At 43.5% G+C, this 15,549-nt stretch overlaps 2 protein-coding genes across 5 annotated transcripts; one reads left to right on the plus strand and one right to left on the minus strand.

Moving 5' to 3' along the window:
- Positions 1-1,551: 1,551 nt before the first annotated feature.
- LOC120064191 (ras-related protein Rab-20-like) lies at positions 1,552-10,299 on the minus strand. The gene is made up of 2 exons (XM_039014590.1): positions 9,835-10,299; positions 1,552-2,889 (listed from the first exon to the last, which is right to left on the minus strand). The coding sequence occupies exons 1-2, from the start codon at positions 10,022-10,024 to the stop codon at positions 2,288-2,290; spliced, it is 792 nt and encodes a 263-aa protein (XP_038870518.1). The 5' UTR covers positions 10,025-10,299; the 3' UTR covers positions 1,552-2,287.
- Positions 10,300-10,399: 100 nt separating this feature from the next.
- On the plus strand, positions 10,400-15,340 carry naxd (NAD(P)HX dehydratase). 4 transcript variants are annotated; one of them, XM_039014566.1, is made up of 11 exons: positions 10,991-11,967; positions 12,070-12,549; positions 12,766-12,913; positions 13,086-13,131; positions 13,220-13,308; positions 13,800-13,908; positions 14,009-14,059; positions 14,192-14,296; positions 14,374-14,494; positions 14,587-14,707; positions 15,055-15,340. In XM_039014566.1, exons 1-11 carry the CDS (start codon positions 11,466-11,468, stop codon positions 15,203-15,205), a joined length of 1,923 nt encoding a protein of 640 aa, XP_038870494.1. In that variant the 5' UTR covers positions 10,991-11,465; the 3' UTR covers positions 15,206-15,340. The 4 variants fall into 4 exon arrangements, with proteins under 4 accessions (XP_038870498.1, XP_038870497.1, XP_038870496.1 ...); XM_039014570.1 differs by lacking the exons at positions 10,991-11,967; positions 12,070-12,549 and adding an exon at positions 10,400-10,505; XM_039014569.1 differs by lacking the exons at positions 10,991-11,967; positions 12,070-12,549 and adding an exon at positions 10,546-10,800.
- The last annotated feature ends 209 nt before the right edge of the window (positions 15,341-15,549 follow it).

Below are 15,549 nucleotides of genomic sequence, written 5' to 3' on the forward strand. Positions count from 1 at the left end.
TACAGCTGAAAGAACCAAAGATGCCTGTGTACGCACTGCTTCAGTTATCAATGAATCTAATGATTGATAATATTGATTGTGTGTGCACTGCTTCAGTTATTTAGATTGTTTAAGTGCGCTTACCTTTTATTATTCAGGTATACAGTAATGCCACTACACTAACCCTCTACCAATTGTAAATGAGGTTTGGTTGAGGTTTGGTTGAGTTTAAGTGAAAAGAAATGCTCTTAACATTCAGTATTAATCTGCTTTACATCAAGTCTTCTTCTCACGTAACATAACATTTATGCATCAAGAGGCCTTACAGTGCAAACTGTTTGTTAACAATATATCAAGTGTATGTATCAATATATATTACAGCTCTTACCCATTCATATATTGTTTTGGTCACAAAATGCACTGATTTACTTTCCTACGTATATTTATATCCACTGAATGAACTTGATTTTTATTTTGCTCAGAACTAAAAAATATATTTTGTAAAATTGGCCATGAGTTCGATGTGCTATGAATCCATTGAATTCTATTGTAATTGAGTCATAACAAAAAATAAAATGTTTTTTTTGTTATACTTCTGCTGGTGGTACATGCATTGACATTCACACTTTAGCTCAAACAAACTATATCCCCCTATTTCTAAATGAGAAGAATCTTTTATCGTATATTTGAAAATATCAAACTTGTATCTTACACATATTGTGGTGTAGATTTGGTGCAAATTACATGAAAAAAAGGAATCAGAAAGAAAAAAAACATGCAACAGAACACACCTAAGCAAATGTAAAGCCTGATTGTTAAACCAACATTAAAACATCTTTAAAATAGGATTAATTTACACAATTCAGTGTGGCCACCCTGGTAGTCAAACAATTACTGCTGTTGAACAAGGGCATATGTAGCTAGGTTTCCATCCATTTGGTGACAAATTCTCATGTGAATATTCTAACAACCACGAAAAGAAAATCTGCACTTTCCCACCAGTGGTGTGTTTATACCAAACGGATTTGTTGCGGATTAAAAAAAAGATGTGCGTGATGACGTAGTGAACACAAAATATACTTTCGCTTAAGTTTTCATAAAAACTGTTGCGTTAAAATAGTAAATGTGCTACTCTGGTCTTGGCACGTGTGCTCTAGCCAACAGCTCACATATACAGTTTGGGTAGGCTTAGTCTACGTGATGAGATTATGGATATTTTTATTGGTTAAACGGCAGTCAAGCATCGATAATCACGTCACCAGAATAAGACCCTCGATATTTATTTATCAAGCTCATCACCTTGCACTTTCACCACCCTGTGAAGTTCATCATAACTTATTTCATCTGTAGCCTAATAAACTACGTTTTCCCGAGTCGTTTTGGGGGACCACACACACACCATATCATCGTGTGACTCAAGTTTACTTCGATATGCTGGTTATTGTAACAATATCTGCGTATAAAGGCATTTCCACCAACATTTCTCGCGCAATTAATTTCACCGACAGAAGGATGCCACCATGTCAAACGAACAAATCTGTTGGCGTTATTAAATTGTACCGAAACTTCCTGTTTCCGTCACAGTTGTCATGATTTATTTTTTTTGATACAGAATGACTACTCGCAAAAAACTGTGGATGGAAACAAAGTTAGTGACATTCTCATTCCAAAAAATGAACAAAAATTCAATGATTGATTTATAAACAGGTGAACTGTGTACCAGTAGCCTATTTCCCATATCCATATGCAGGTTGACATGTCATGCATCTTGCCCTAGAGCCAATAGATGGGCCACCTGCAGTCAAAATTGATTATATTGTAAAAATTAATGAAAACAAAAAAATTGCTTTTTGCTCTTAATTTAAGGTTATGGTTAGCAGTGTGGTTAAGTTTAAAAATCTGATTTTATGACTTTGTGGATGCGCCAGCTAGTGACCACTCTGCCGAGAAGATTAATTACAAAAGATGCTAACCTGCTCTACACATACATAAATTCTGGCCTGAACTCAAGTCCATACAGAACCTCTCGAAGATGTTTAAAATCCAAAAACTCCTTACTCCAGCTCTCCACTATAGTACTTTCTGGCTCATTGAAAGAATAATTAAATTACTTGTTTTAATTATTAATTTGATTGACAGCTTGATTGAATGAATGTGTGTGCAGGTGTGTGTGTGTATATCAACAGTCACCGCTGAAAATTCTCAGAATGTCCTGGGAGACCAATACAGATGACATGAACTCAGCTCTTTACGGTCAGTCTAAAACCCCCAAACAGTTTATCCATCCCTCCCCACCTCCCCCTAATCCCTAGCAGCAGGCGGCCCTAGCCCGTTTTCCTGTCCCTTTGCACTCTTCCAGGTCCACGGTGGGCGATCCCTCCCTCTCAGTCCTCTTCTTGAGGACGGAGGGCAGCACCATATCGAACAGCGTCTCAAAAAGAGTGTCCACGTTATAGCCGGTCTTGGCACTAGTCTCGAAGCACATCTTGTCCGCAGGCAGGCTGTTCGTCTCCTCCAGACCCTTGTATCTAAGGATCCTCCCATACAACGCCTCTGCGTCCTCCCGGCTCACCTGCTTGTTGACTGACACCCCTGACAGGGAGATGGGGGAGGCTGGAGGGGTGGGACAGGCAGAAGGCACCCTGGGCTCCCCAGTCCTCTCCCTGTCCCCCTCTCTCTGGTCCGCTGTCAGGCCATCCTGGTTGGCTAGCAGCTGGGCCTGAGGGTCTGTGATGTCAGCCTTGTTGCCCACGATGGCGTAGATGCAGTCATTATTGGCCGTGTCGGTGAGGGACAGGAAGCGCTCCTCCAGCTCAGCCAGGCTCTGCCAGTTGGTCACATCGTAGGTGAGGATGGCAGCAGCAGCGCCCCGGCAGTACATGGAGCCCAGCCCGTGGAACTGCTCCCGACCTGGGACACACACAGGGAAGGATGACCAGAAAACATTAGAAGCACACAGGAGAGTAGATGCATATACATAATACTTGATATAGATTCATGATGTTCTTATATAGACCAACGGACACCAAGTAATAACAATAATAAATTCCATTTAGCAGACACTTTTAACCAAAAGGACTTAGTCATGCGTGCATACATTTTTTACATATGGGTGATCCCGGGAATCAATCCCACTAGCTTAGCGTTGCAGGCGCCATGCTCTACCAACTGAGCTATAAAGGTAAACCAACCACAGACAAAAAGGCACGAGTTTAAAAAGAATGGGCTTCCAAACTACAGGTAGCCTATAGCCTACATATTACAAAAGGGAGAGGGCGGGAGATCTAAAGAGACAGCGAGAGAAAGAGAGCGAGACAGTCAGTAGCCGAAAAACAGAAGCAGCCATTGTTGTAGAATAACACAAAAGCTCTTCAGAGAGTGTGTGTGTGTGTGTGTGTGTGTTTCAGTACAGCAATCTCATCTGGGAGCCTTTGTGCAAGTGTGGAGTGTGTGAGAGAGCTCTTTGTTCAGAACATCTGCCAAATATGTTCAGAAATCCTGGGAACCTTTGAACTCGGTCCAAATGAAATGTTTCACAGGTCGTAAGATATCGAATTACAAACCTTAGGCCTGACTATCCAGAAGTAGCTTGCCTGATACATAACCCACCAAATAAGGAGAGCTGAGCTAAAGTCTAGTTTATGCTGACACATCCATTTTCCTGGGATCAAGAGAGTTTGAGGAAGATTTGGTTTGAGAATAATCTCTACAGGGTAGAGAGTCGTTGTGGGGCAGCAGGGCTAGGGTCCTATTCTGCCCACAGATACATCTGTAGGGAGGAGGGCCAGTCAGGAAGACATGTGCTAGTTAGGGAGATGACTCGACACTCCAGGGTTATATTAGGTCCAGTAAATGGGTGGGAGGTTGAAGCATATGCGGTCACCCAAACCCCCTCCCCTCATAAGGGCTAAAGACGACGGCAGCCACCGGCTACTGGCTCTATAACTTCCGTAGGAAGTTGATCCACCTACCACTGAAACATCCATTGGTTGAAGTGAGACAATGTGTAAGTAAGTAGTATGTGTTTGGAAGTAGGCCTAGGCCTATGTAGGCTACTGTTTACTAAAAAGCTAACCCTCCCCAATAGTCATAAGAATTCAAGTAAGCAGTGAAATAAATCAGAGTTGAAACTCCCATAGAGAATAAGGAACCAATACCGTGGCTGTTTGACAATGGTATTTTCTGTTCTGTTCCCCTTTCATTTGCTTAGTTTCTGATACTATAGACTTTTCTGATATTCATTCCTTGCATTCAATTACAATACGGGGGGGGGGGAAACACCTCTGGTTTCCATGATTGCAGAATCAGATGTTACACCAGTATGGTCAGCATGATGTCTGGCCGGGATTGGAGGATTTCGGGGAAATTACAACAATGTCTGAGCCCTTCTATATACTGTAAATCATTCACTAACAAGGCTCATAACCCCTTCCCCAAGAACTTCGGACTTGATTGTGCAATCATAATACTTCCTATTTTAACCTGTGATGTGGACATGGCAGGCAACAGCATACTGCTGAGAGGTCATGGGGATAAGGAGCAGGAAATTGTGTTTTGGTGACTCAGGGGTTTTTCTATCTCTCTAACACAACAACAGTCACTGGGCTGGTGTTAAGCCCCTTACTGCTTTTGACAATGGTGTGCAAAGCAAACACACACTCGTTTTAGCATTCTGTCACCAGTTTCTTACAGTAAGTCAACCAAAATAATTTTGCTTTTTCTAATAGTCGTAATATTCCTTGTGTCATATAACCAATTCACCTTTCTTTCACCTGCTGTGATTTAAGATGATTTTGATAAATGTTTACCCAAGTTCAAAGCACTGATATATCCCAACCTCTCATCTCACCTGTTATTATAAAGTATCAGAAGTGCCCATTTGATACAAATGACCAAAACAATTCATATCATTACTTCCAGGTTACAACCTCCAATGAGGCGAGGGCATTAGCCTCACAAGTGTGCCAATCAGGATTTCAAAAACACTGAATGTCGAGTTTAGGCCTAGGCCTGTGTGTCTTTCTGAAAATTAGGTCTAATAACCCAAAACCTAATTAATTGAAACTCTGGTCAATACAATATTGCATATACAGTTGAAGTCGGAAGTTTACATACACCTTAGCCAAATACATTTCAACTCAGTTTTTCACAATTCCTGACATTTAATCGTAGTAAAAATTCCCTGTCTTAGGTCAGTTAGGATCACCACTTTATTTTAAGAATGTGAAATGTCAGAATAATAGTAGAGTGATTTATTTCAGCTTTTATTTCTTTCATCACATTCCCAGTGGGTCAGAAGTTTACATACACTCAATTAGTATTTGGTAGCATTGCCTTTAACTTGTTTAACTTGGGTCAAACGGCTCAGGTAGCCTTCCACAAGCTTCCCACAATAAGTTGGGTGAATTTTAGCCCACTCCTCCTGACAGAGCTGGTGTAACTGAGTCAGGTTTGTAGGCCTCCTTGCTCATACACATATTTTCAGTTCTGCCCACACATTTTCTATAGGATTGAGGTCAGGGCTTTGTAATGGCCACTCCAATACCTTGACTTTGTTATCCTTAAGCCATTTTGCCACAACTTTGGAAGTATGCTTGAGGTCATTGTCCATTTGGAAGACCCATTTGCGACCAAGCTTTAACTTTCTGACTGATGTCTTGAGATGGTGCTTCAATATATTCACATAAATTTCCTCCCTCATGATGCCATCTATTTTGTGAAGTGCACCAGTCCCTCCTGCAGCAAAGCACCCCCACAACATGATGCTGCCACCCCCGTGCTTCACGGTTGGGATGGTGTTCTTTGGCTTGCAAGCCTCCCCCTTTATCCTCCAAACGATGGTCATAATGGCCAAATAGTTATATTTTTGTTTCATCAGACCAGAGGATATTTCTCCAAAAAGTACAATATTTTTATTTATTTCACCTTTATTTAACCAGGTAGGCTAGTTTAGAACAAATTCTCGTTTGCAACTGACCTGGCCAAGATAAAGCAAAGCAGTTTGACACAAACAACAACACAGAGTTACACATGGAATAAACAAACATAGTCAATAATACAGTAGAAAAAGTCTATATACAGCATGTGCAAATGAGGTAGGATAAGGGAGGTAAGGCAATAAATAGGCCATGGTGGCGAAGTAATTACAATATAGCAATTAAACACTGGAATTGTGGATGTGCAGAAGATGAATGTGCAAGTAGAGATACTGTGGTGCAAAGGAGCAAGATAAATAGATAAATACAGTATGGGGATGAGGTAGTTGGATGGACCATTTACAGATGGGCTATGTACATGTGCAGTGATCTGTGAGCTGCTCTGACAGCTGGTGCTTAAAGCTAGTGAGGGAGATATGAGTCTCCAGCTTCAGTGATTTTTGCAGTTCGTTCCAGTCATTGAGGGCAGAGAACTGGAAGGCAGGGCGGCCAAAGGAAGAATTGGCTTTGGGGGTGACCAGTGAGATATACCTGCTGGAGCGTGTGCTACGGGTGGGTGCTGCTATGGTGACCAGTGAGCTGAGATAAGGCAGGGCTTTACCTAGCAGAGACTTGTAGATGACCTGGAGCCAGTGGGTTTGGTGACAAGTATGAAGCGAGGGCCAGCCAACGAGAGCGTACAGGTCACAGTGGTGGGTAGTATATGGGGCTTTGGTGACAAAACGGATGGAACTGTGATAGACTGCATCCAATTTGTTGAGTAGAGTGTTGGAGGCTATTTTGTAAATGACTACGCCGAAGTCGAAGATCGGTAGGATGGTAAATTTTACGAGTGTATGTTTGCCAGCATGAGTGAAGGATGCTTTGTTGAGAAATAGGAAGCCGATTCGAGATTTAATTTTGGATTGGAGATGCTTAATGCGAGCCTGGAAGGAGAGTTTACAGTCTAACAAGACACCTAGGTATTTGTAGTTGTCCACATATTCTAAGTCAGAACCGTCCAGAGTAGTGATGCTGTACGGGCGGGCAGCGATCGGTTGAAGAGCATGCATTTAGTTTTACTTGCATTAAAGAGCAGTTGGAGGCCACGGAAGGAGAGTTGTATGGCATTGAAGCTCGTCTGGAGGTTAGTTAACACAGGGTCCAAAGAATGGCCAGAGGTATACAGAATGGTGTCGTCTGCGTAGAGATGGATCAGAGAATCACCAGCACCAAGAGCGACATCATTGATGTTTACAGAGAAGAGAGTCGGCCCGAGAATTGAACCCTGTGGCACCCCTATAGAGACTGCCAGAGGTCCGGACAACAGGCCCTCCGATTTATCTATCAGAGAAGTAGTTGGTGAACCAGGCGAGGCAATCATTTGAAAAACCAAGGCTGTTGAGTCTGCCAATAAGAATGTGGTGATTGACAGAGTCGAAAGCCTTGGCCAGGTCGATAAATATGGCTGCACAGTAATGTCTCTTATCGATGTCGGTTATGATATCGTTTAGGACCTTGAGCGTGGCTGAGGTGCACCCATGGCCAGCTCTGAAACCAGGTTGCATAGCGGAGAAGGTACGGTGGGATTCTAAATGGTCGGTAATCTGTTTGTTAACTTGGCTTTCGAAGACCTTAGAAAGGCAGGGTAGGATAGATATGTCTGTAGCAGTTTGGGTCTAGAGTGTCTCCCCCTTTGAAGAGGGGGATGACCGCGGCAGCTTTCCAATCTATGGGAATCTCAGATGATTGAACAGGCTAGCAATAGCGGTTGCAACAATTTTGGCAGATAATTTTAGAAAGAGAGGGTCCAGATTGTCTAGCCCGGCTGATTTGTAGGGGTCCAGATTTTGCAGCTCTTTCAGAACATCAGCTATCTGGATTTGGGTGAAGGAGAAATGGGGGAGGCTTGGGCAAGTTGCTGTGGGGGGTGGAGGGCTGTTGATCGGGGTAGGGGTAGCCAGGTGGAAAGCATGGCCAGCCGTAGAAAAATGCTTATTGAAATTCTCAATTAGTGGATTTATCGGTGGTGACAGTGTTTCCTAGCCTCAGTGCAGTGGGCAGCTGGGAGGAGGTGCTCTTATTCTCCATGGACTTTAGTGTCCCAGAACTTTTTTGAGTTTGTGCTACAGGATGCAAATTTCTGCTTGAAAAAGTTAGCCTTCGCTTTCCTAACTGCCTGTGTATATTGGTTCCTAACTTCCCTGAAAAGTTGCATATAACGGGGGCTATTCACGTGGGCTTTTGTACCCGTTTCCTCCAGCATCTTCACAAGGTCCTTTGCTGTTGTTCTGGGATTGATTTGCACTTTTCGCACCAAAGTACGTTCATCTCTAGGAGACAGAACGCGTCTCCTTCTTGAGCGGTATGACGGCTGCGTGGTCACATGGTGTTTATACTTGCGTACTATTGTTTGTACAGATGAACGTGGTACCTTCAGGCGTTTGGAAATTGCTCCCAAGGATGAACCAGACTTGTGGAGGCCTACAATTTTTTGGGCTGATATCTTTTGAGTTTCCCATGATGTCAAGCAAATAGGCACAGCGTTTGAAGGTAGGCCTTGAAATACATCCACAGGTACACCTCCAATTGACTCAAATTATGTCAATTAGCCTATCAGTAGCTTCTAAAGCCATGACATAATTTTCTGGAATCTTACAAGCTGTTTAAAGGCACAGTCAACTTAGTGTATGTAAACGTCTGACCCACTGGAATTGTGATACAGGGAATTATAAGTGAAATAATCTGTCTGTAAACAATTGTTGGAAAAATTACTTGTGTCATGCACAAAGTAGATGTCTTAACCGACTTGCCAAAATTATAGTTTGTTAACAAGAAATGTGTGTGGTGGTTGAAAAACAAGTTTTAATGACTCCAACCTAAGTGTATTTAAACTTCCGACTTCAACTGTACATTCATTGTCATTATGTTGACTTGATTGTCTGCATTTCATCACCCCTTATACCAACCAGTTTTTTTTTTAAATATGGTAAAAATCAACAGTGTTGGATGTTGGGCTTTGCCCCCAGTCCAATATCTAACACCAGATCTGGAAAGATATAGCCCTTGATCATGACTAAGTTCGATTACATTACGCATAAGAGTCATCGGACGAAGGCGTCTTCTATAGGGGGTGTTTTGTTAAGCGTTGCGGCGCTCGGACTGAACATTAACACGCATCGCTTGCGACATGGTTTTGGAAGCATAAGTAACTTATCTTTCATATCAGTGAGAATTCATTTTCAAAAAAACAAAAAAAGGTTAAACAGAACATGTAAGGAAGGTCCTTGGACTAAAGAGTAATGTTAGGCTCCTTTAGTCCAATATTGGGCTAGGAAGGATATAGCCTTACCCTTGGTGGATGGAATAAATATAGAGATACATAATGTGATGTTATTGTCCCTGAACATCTTGAACCTTGAAAATGTGCAACATCATTAAGTTTTAGTGTAGCACTATATAAAATCATGTGATATGACCTCATCCACAGTGCCAACTAGAATTTGAGATGGGTTTTGTAGAATTAGAATAGACCAATTTCAGATGTACTATGATTTAATGGCAATTTAATCTGTCCAATATGACCTAGTCCAACATAATAGTAATCAACTTGTCCAACATCTGTAATTCTTGTCCAGTAGCCCATTTAACCTGGTAGGCCAGATCACTAATCTGATCTGGCCACAGTCACATGAAAGGGACTGTCCCAGCCAAGCAACCCTCAGGTGGAGGAGTCACGTACACTCCACAGGTAAACACAGTGGAAATCAACAACAGAGCTGACCATTATAAAGTGACAAAGGTTACTCAGGCTACACTGATTGTTACACGTGTAAGGCCCTACTCTAAACAGGCTGTGGATATTAAAACAATTAGGAAAATAACGTAAGACCTACTATAAACGAGACCTACTCATAACAGTCAATAATGAACACCTTACCAGCAGTGTCCCAAATTGAGATATTGTAGGGTCCCCACTGTTTGAGGAAAAACGCCCCTCCGACAGTGCTCATGGTGTCTTTAAACTTCCTATCCGTGTACCTGTGGAGCAGTGAGGTCTTCCCAACGTTCATGTCGCCCAGAATGACAACCTTGACGTCGGGCTTCCTCATCTTGGAAAGCTCGGGCATGGTTCTTGCCCCGCGCCGCTTGGCAGCCTTCCTCAGCGGTGTAGCAGAGACACACTTCAAACTATCTTAACTTTACCTTCCTTTAGTTTACGGATAAAGGACAATGTAGGTACAGATTGCCATTAAAAAACATAGCTACTTAACATCGACAGATTAAAACACACATACATCGTCCTGGGTCTTCGATATTACTCAAGCGATTATCAATACAATCAACACCTCGATCTAACAAGCACGACTACTTCCCTCTCTCGTTCACTTGTTGAAAGTGAATTTCAAAGTTGTGATGAAACCGGAAGTTGATTTAAACACTTGGGGAGGGTCAATACATGAGGTGCACTTGATTTAGCTCGCATTGCGCTCCTTGAGGGCAAATATATATATTTTTAAATGAACACCACTGCGCGCAGGAGAGCAAATCGAGCAAACATGTTTATTGCTAACATTTAGACGAGACAGGTGATGAGCTGCTAGTAACAATGTAAGTGTAACATTCGACTATTCAATGACGTAAACAAATTACAACTCAATAGGACGTCTATCTGTGAACTTTACCCTATATTAAATTGCATAAAGTACCTCTGTTTCTTTAAGAGCTTAAAAAAACAATCAGATTCCAGTGTCATATCACAGATAGAACAATCTTTGGTGAGTTTGGTCATATCTCCTCGCCAACCCACTTCCTGTTTTGGTTTGGGCTCTTTTAGCAGCTCTCATGATCCCAGTGACGCGTCTCTCTATCCTATTTTCAGCAGTAACGCACAGTTCGTGCCTAGGTAAGACCTGTCAATGTGTGCGCGCTGTCTGTGACACCTCTAATACCACTGTTTATCTAGGGGCACGAAATAGGCTCGCAAGGGCATGTCAGAATCATGCAACATGGAAGTTGGATGGTTGTCTTTTGCCTCAGTACTGTTGCACTGACGATTGTTGTATCACTTCTGTATCTAAACGAGGAAGGTAAAGTAAAAACAACAAACACTGTACTTTAACATTACATCCCTTGCACTATAATTGTATAAATCACAATAATCACTGAATTAATTTAGTTCCTTTAGGACCCAGCAGAGCTCCTCGGAGTCTATCACTGTGATGTAGTACACATTCTGCCCCTGACGTTTGTGTTGTACTGTACTGGTATGGATCTATAATCAATCAGCTTTGCAGACTGTGGGACACACTAATCTCCATTATATGAAAGTGCATTGTCTTAAACTCAACATCAGGCTGCTGAATGTGCGCCTTCCATGTCTAGGTAAATTGTTACCTGGTATCAATCTCAGTCGGAATGTCGAGCTTCGAGGTTTGATGCAGGATGTTGCTAGCTAGCTAGATAGCTAACGTTAGGACATTTCACTAGCCGAATTGCTAGCTAACTTTTTTTGGTTTTCAAACTTCTGCATGCTTTAAAATATCAATCACGTTGAACTCGCACCTAATTATGCTCGCCATTTCAACACGGGGCTTTCTGTGGTCGGATGTCGAGACCAGAACCTTGCTTAACATCTGGGGCGAGCAAGACATCCAGACAGCGTTGGATGGAAACTTCAGAAACAGTCATGTCTACCGCGACGTCGCCCGAAGGTTGGGAGAGATGGGGTTCGAAAGAACCCCAGAGCAGTGTAGGGTGCGAATCAAAAGCCTGAAAAGGCAGTTCCTCCTGGCCAAGGAGGGCAACCTGAGGAACAATGGACAATACCACAAGATCTGCAAATTTTACGATGCCATGGAGAGGATCCTGAGCAGCCGTCCCCAGATTGACCCCCAGGAGCTGCTAGACAGTGGGGCTGTGGGGGATGAGACCATGGACGGGACAGAGGAGGAAGAGGACACAGACCCTCCACAGCACCCATACCTGGAGAGCACAGGGGAATGCTCCTATCCAGAGACCCAAGTGAAGCTGGAATACCCTCCCATCCCTATCCCTGTGACTGTGGGAAATGGTAAGTAGCATTTATATGACATGTTTTTACATTGTTATCATATTGTATGCAGCTACTACCACAGTCACAGCCCTCAAAACCTTAATCCACTTTCCTCCACAGGCACCACAGTCAGACAGACCAGCAGCAGCCAGTCAGCTAGTGGGCCGTCCTCCAGCCGACCCAAGCGGCCCAAGAAGCGGCACGCTGACCTGCCCCTGGACAGTCTGATGGAGCGATTCCTGGAGCAGAGTGCTGAGGCCGAGCAGAGCTTCTACCAGTTGGAGGAGCAGCGTCTGCAGGTCGAGGACCGCCGGCGAGAGGCCGAACATGCCCGCGAGCTCCACATGCTCCAGGTGTTGGGACAGATGTTCTCCAGCATCGCCACCAGAAACCCTGTCGCCACAGCAACCGCAACCACAGCAATGCCGCCTGCTCGGAATACCATGGAGTCTACCATGCAGCCCAGTGTGCCGATGTCCGCCTCCAGCCATATGACGCGTGGTCGGTCGTGTCACCTCCGAGTCCGCTCGCCCCAAACCCAGGCTGAGTGGCCCAGCTACCACACTCAGCCACAGTCCAACGCAGGTTCTCAGACTTTAGGTATTCACTTCTCTCACTCAGTTGGCCTGTGTTTGAGCAATGGCCAGCCCTGGTGAGACTGCCTGTCGAAAAGCAGGTCAAACAGAACTGAATAATGCGGGAACAGACGCACAAAGATGTCTAAGCCTAAAAGCACACACAACACACAAGCAGCTAGCGCAGGGTAGCTACACATTTTAAGGAGAACTCTGAATACTTCTCTCTTTTCTTTCTCAGTCATCGAGCGCTCCTTCTCCCTTGGAACAGCCGCACGCACAGGCATGGATGATATCCTTCCACTGGTGAAAAATATAGTCCCTCCATTGACATCTAAAAAGCACAAAGGCCAAGACGGGCGGATTGGGATTATTGGGGGATGTCAAGAGTAAGTGACCCAACCCAACTCCACCATCAACTTTGATCTCTAAATGAAGGTTTTCTGCCTTATACCAATATTGTGTGAGGTAACCAAAGTAATTTACCATTTTTTCTCCTCTTCTTTGTGTCCTTTCATTCCATCCATTCTTCCTGCTGACAATTGTTCTTGTCATGGTAAGGTATACAGGAGCTCCGTACTTTGCTGCTATTTCTGCATTGAAAGTGGTAAGCACACAGTAGCTTTCTTGGTTCTGTGTAATTTGTTCTCTGCTGGAGACATTGATATGATGACAAAACCTCTGTCACTTCTTAGGGGGCCGACCTGTCACACGTGTTCTGCACTAAAGACGCAGCGATAGTGATCAAATCCTACAGTCCGGAGCTCATAGTTCATCCTGTGCTGTAAGTTACGTCTTAGAAGCCAATGTATACACTGACAAGCCAATGTATACACCTTCCTAATATTGAGTGGCACCCCCTTTTGCCCTTAGAACAGCCTCAATTCGTCTGGGCATGGACTCTACAAGGTGTCAAAAGTGTTCCACAGGAATGCTGGCCCATGTTGGCTCCAATGCTTCCCACAGTTGTGTCAAGTTTGCTGGATGTTCTTTGGGTGGTTGTCCATTCTTGATAGAGGGGAAACTGTTGAGCGTGAAACACCCAGCAACATTGCAGTTCTTAACACCCTCAAACCGGTGTGCTTGGCCTTTCTCCCTCCTTAATCTACACTGATTGAAGTCGATTTAACAAGTGACATCAATAAGGGATCATAGACTGACCAGGTGAATCCCGGTGAAAGCTATGTCATTGAAATGGCAGATGTTCCTAATGTTTTGTACACTCAGTGTTTGTAAACAGTGTGTATATGATGTTGATGATAACTGTGTACATAGGGACAGCCCCAATGCAGTGGAGGAGATAGAGAAATGGCTCCCCAGACTCCATAGCCTGGTGGTGGGACCGGGGCTAGGCAGAGACGACAAACTGCTGAAAAACGCCAAGGCACGTGGGGCACTGAATATATATATACACACACACAGTCAATTTTAGATTAGACAGTCCACATGATATTACCAATGTTCTTATCAGTCTTTTTCTTTAGGAAGTAATTGAGAAGTCCAAAGCAAGAGATATCCCTATAGTTATTGATGCAGTAAGTACTGTACACATAACCAATTTTTGCTTTGGTACATTTAAAAAAAATATATATATATATAAATGTCCAATATGTCCAATATATTTATATATTACAAGGATGTTCAGTGATTGTGTGTTCCACCAATAGGATGGGCTGTGGCTGGTTGCTCAGCAGCCATCAGTCATCCAAGGGTACCAGAAGGGCATCCTGACTCCCAACTACATGGAGTTCACCCGGTTATATGAGGCTATGGTGAGTCTGCCAGTGCTAGCGCAGTGTGTGTGTGTGTGTGTGTGTGTTCGTTCATTATTAACCCTCTGTGTTTTCAGCACCATGAGCCTCTGGATAGCAGTGACCATCAGAGGAGTGCCATGGAGCTCAGTGTTGCCATGGGCAACCTGACCGTGGTGCTAAAGGGGGAGGAAGACCTAATCACCGACGGTAACAAGGGTTAGTGTTACAAACACACACAGCTACACTCAGTAAGTGCTACACTCACAAATAGTCCTGTAAAAATCTGACTGTGTTTCTGTGGTGTCCAGTGATCTTGTGCAGACAGGAGGGCAGCGGGCGGCGGTGTGGGGGGCAAGGAGACCTCCTATCTGGCTCTCTGGGAGTGCTGGCACACTGGGCATACGCCTCCTCAGAAGACATGACCAAAAGGTACCATATTCATCTCATCATTTTGTGATTAAACACTGACACGACCAAAATGAATATAGCTTTATGATAACATATCGTCGCTGTCTGATGAAAAACCTCGTCATTCAATTTTCATGTATTGAAAGCAGTAACTTTCATCAATGTGCTCCGAACATTTGACTCTAGGACCAAGAACATTTATTCAGAATAGCTTCTGAGGTTTTGAAATTGTAAACGAAAGCAATTTTTTCCATTTCCTGAAAAGTTTTTAAATGTTTTGTAGGATATGTAACCTAGTTGGTGTAATTTTATAGTGTATTCGTCATTGATCTAACTTATGTATTCTCCAATCTCTTCTTCTGCCTAAGTGTGAACCCATCAGTGGTGGCAGCTTTCGGGGCCTGTTCTCTGACCAGACAGTGTAACAGACAGGCCTTTCACAAACATGGCCGAGCCACCACCACCACAGACATGATCCAGGAGATCAGCTCTGCCTTCAAAAAACTATTTGAGAGCTGAGAACAGTCTATAGGAGCAGAGTCCAAGATACACTCACATACACTATATATACAAAAGTAAGTGGACACCCCTTCAAATGAGTGAATTCGGCTATTTCAGCAACACTGTTGCTGACAGGTGTATAAAATCGAGCACACAGCCATGCAATCTCCATAGACCAACATTGGCAGTAGAATGGCCTTACTGAAGTGCGTGGCACTGTCATAGGATGCCACCCTCCCAACAAGTCAGTTCACCAAATTTCAGTTTGACGAACAGGTGTCCACATACTTTTGGTCATGTAGTGTACTGTACATGTATACATAAAGTATTACATTCATAAACACAAACACTTTCTTCCATGG

This window comes from Salvelinus namaycush, chromosome 19 (assembly GCF_016432855.1).
Source record: "Salvelinus namaycush isolate Seneca chromosome 19, SaNama_1.0, whole genome shotgun sequence".
In the NCBI taxonomy this organism is placed as follows: domain Eukaryota; kingdom Metazoa; phylum Chordata; class Actinopteri; order Salmoniformes; family Salmonidae; genus Salvelinus; species Salvelinus namaycush.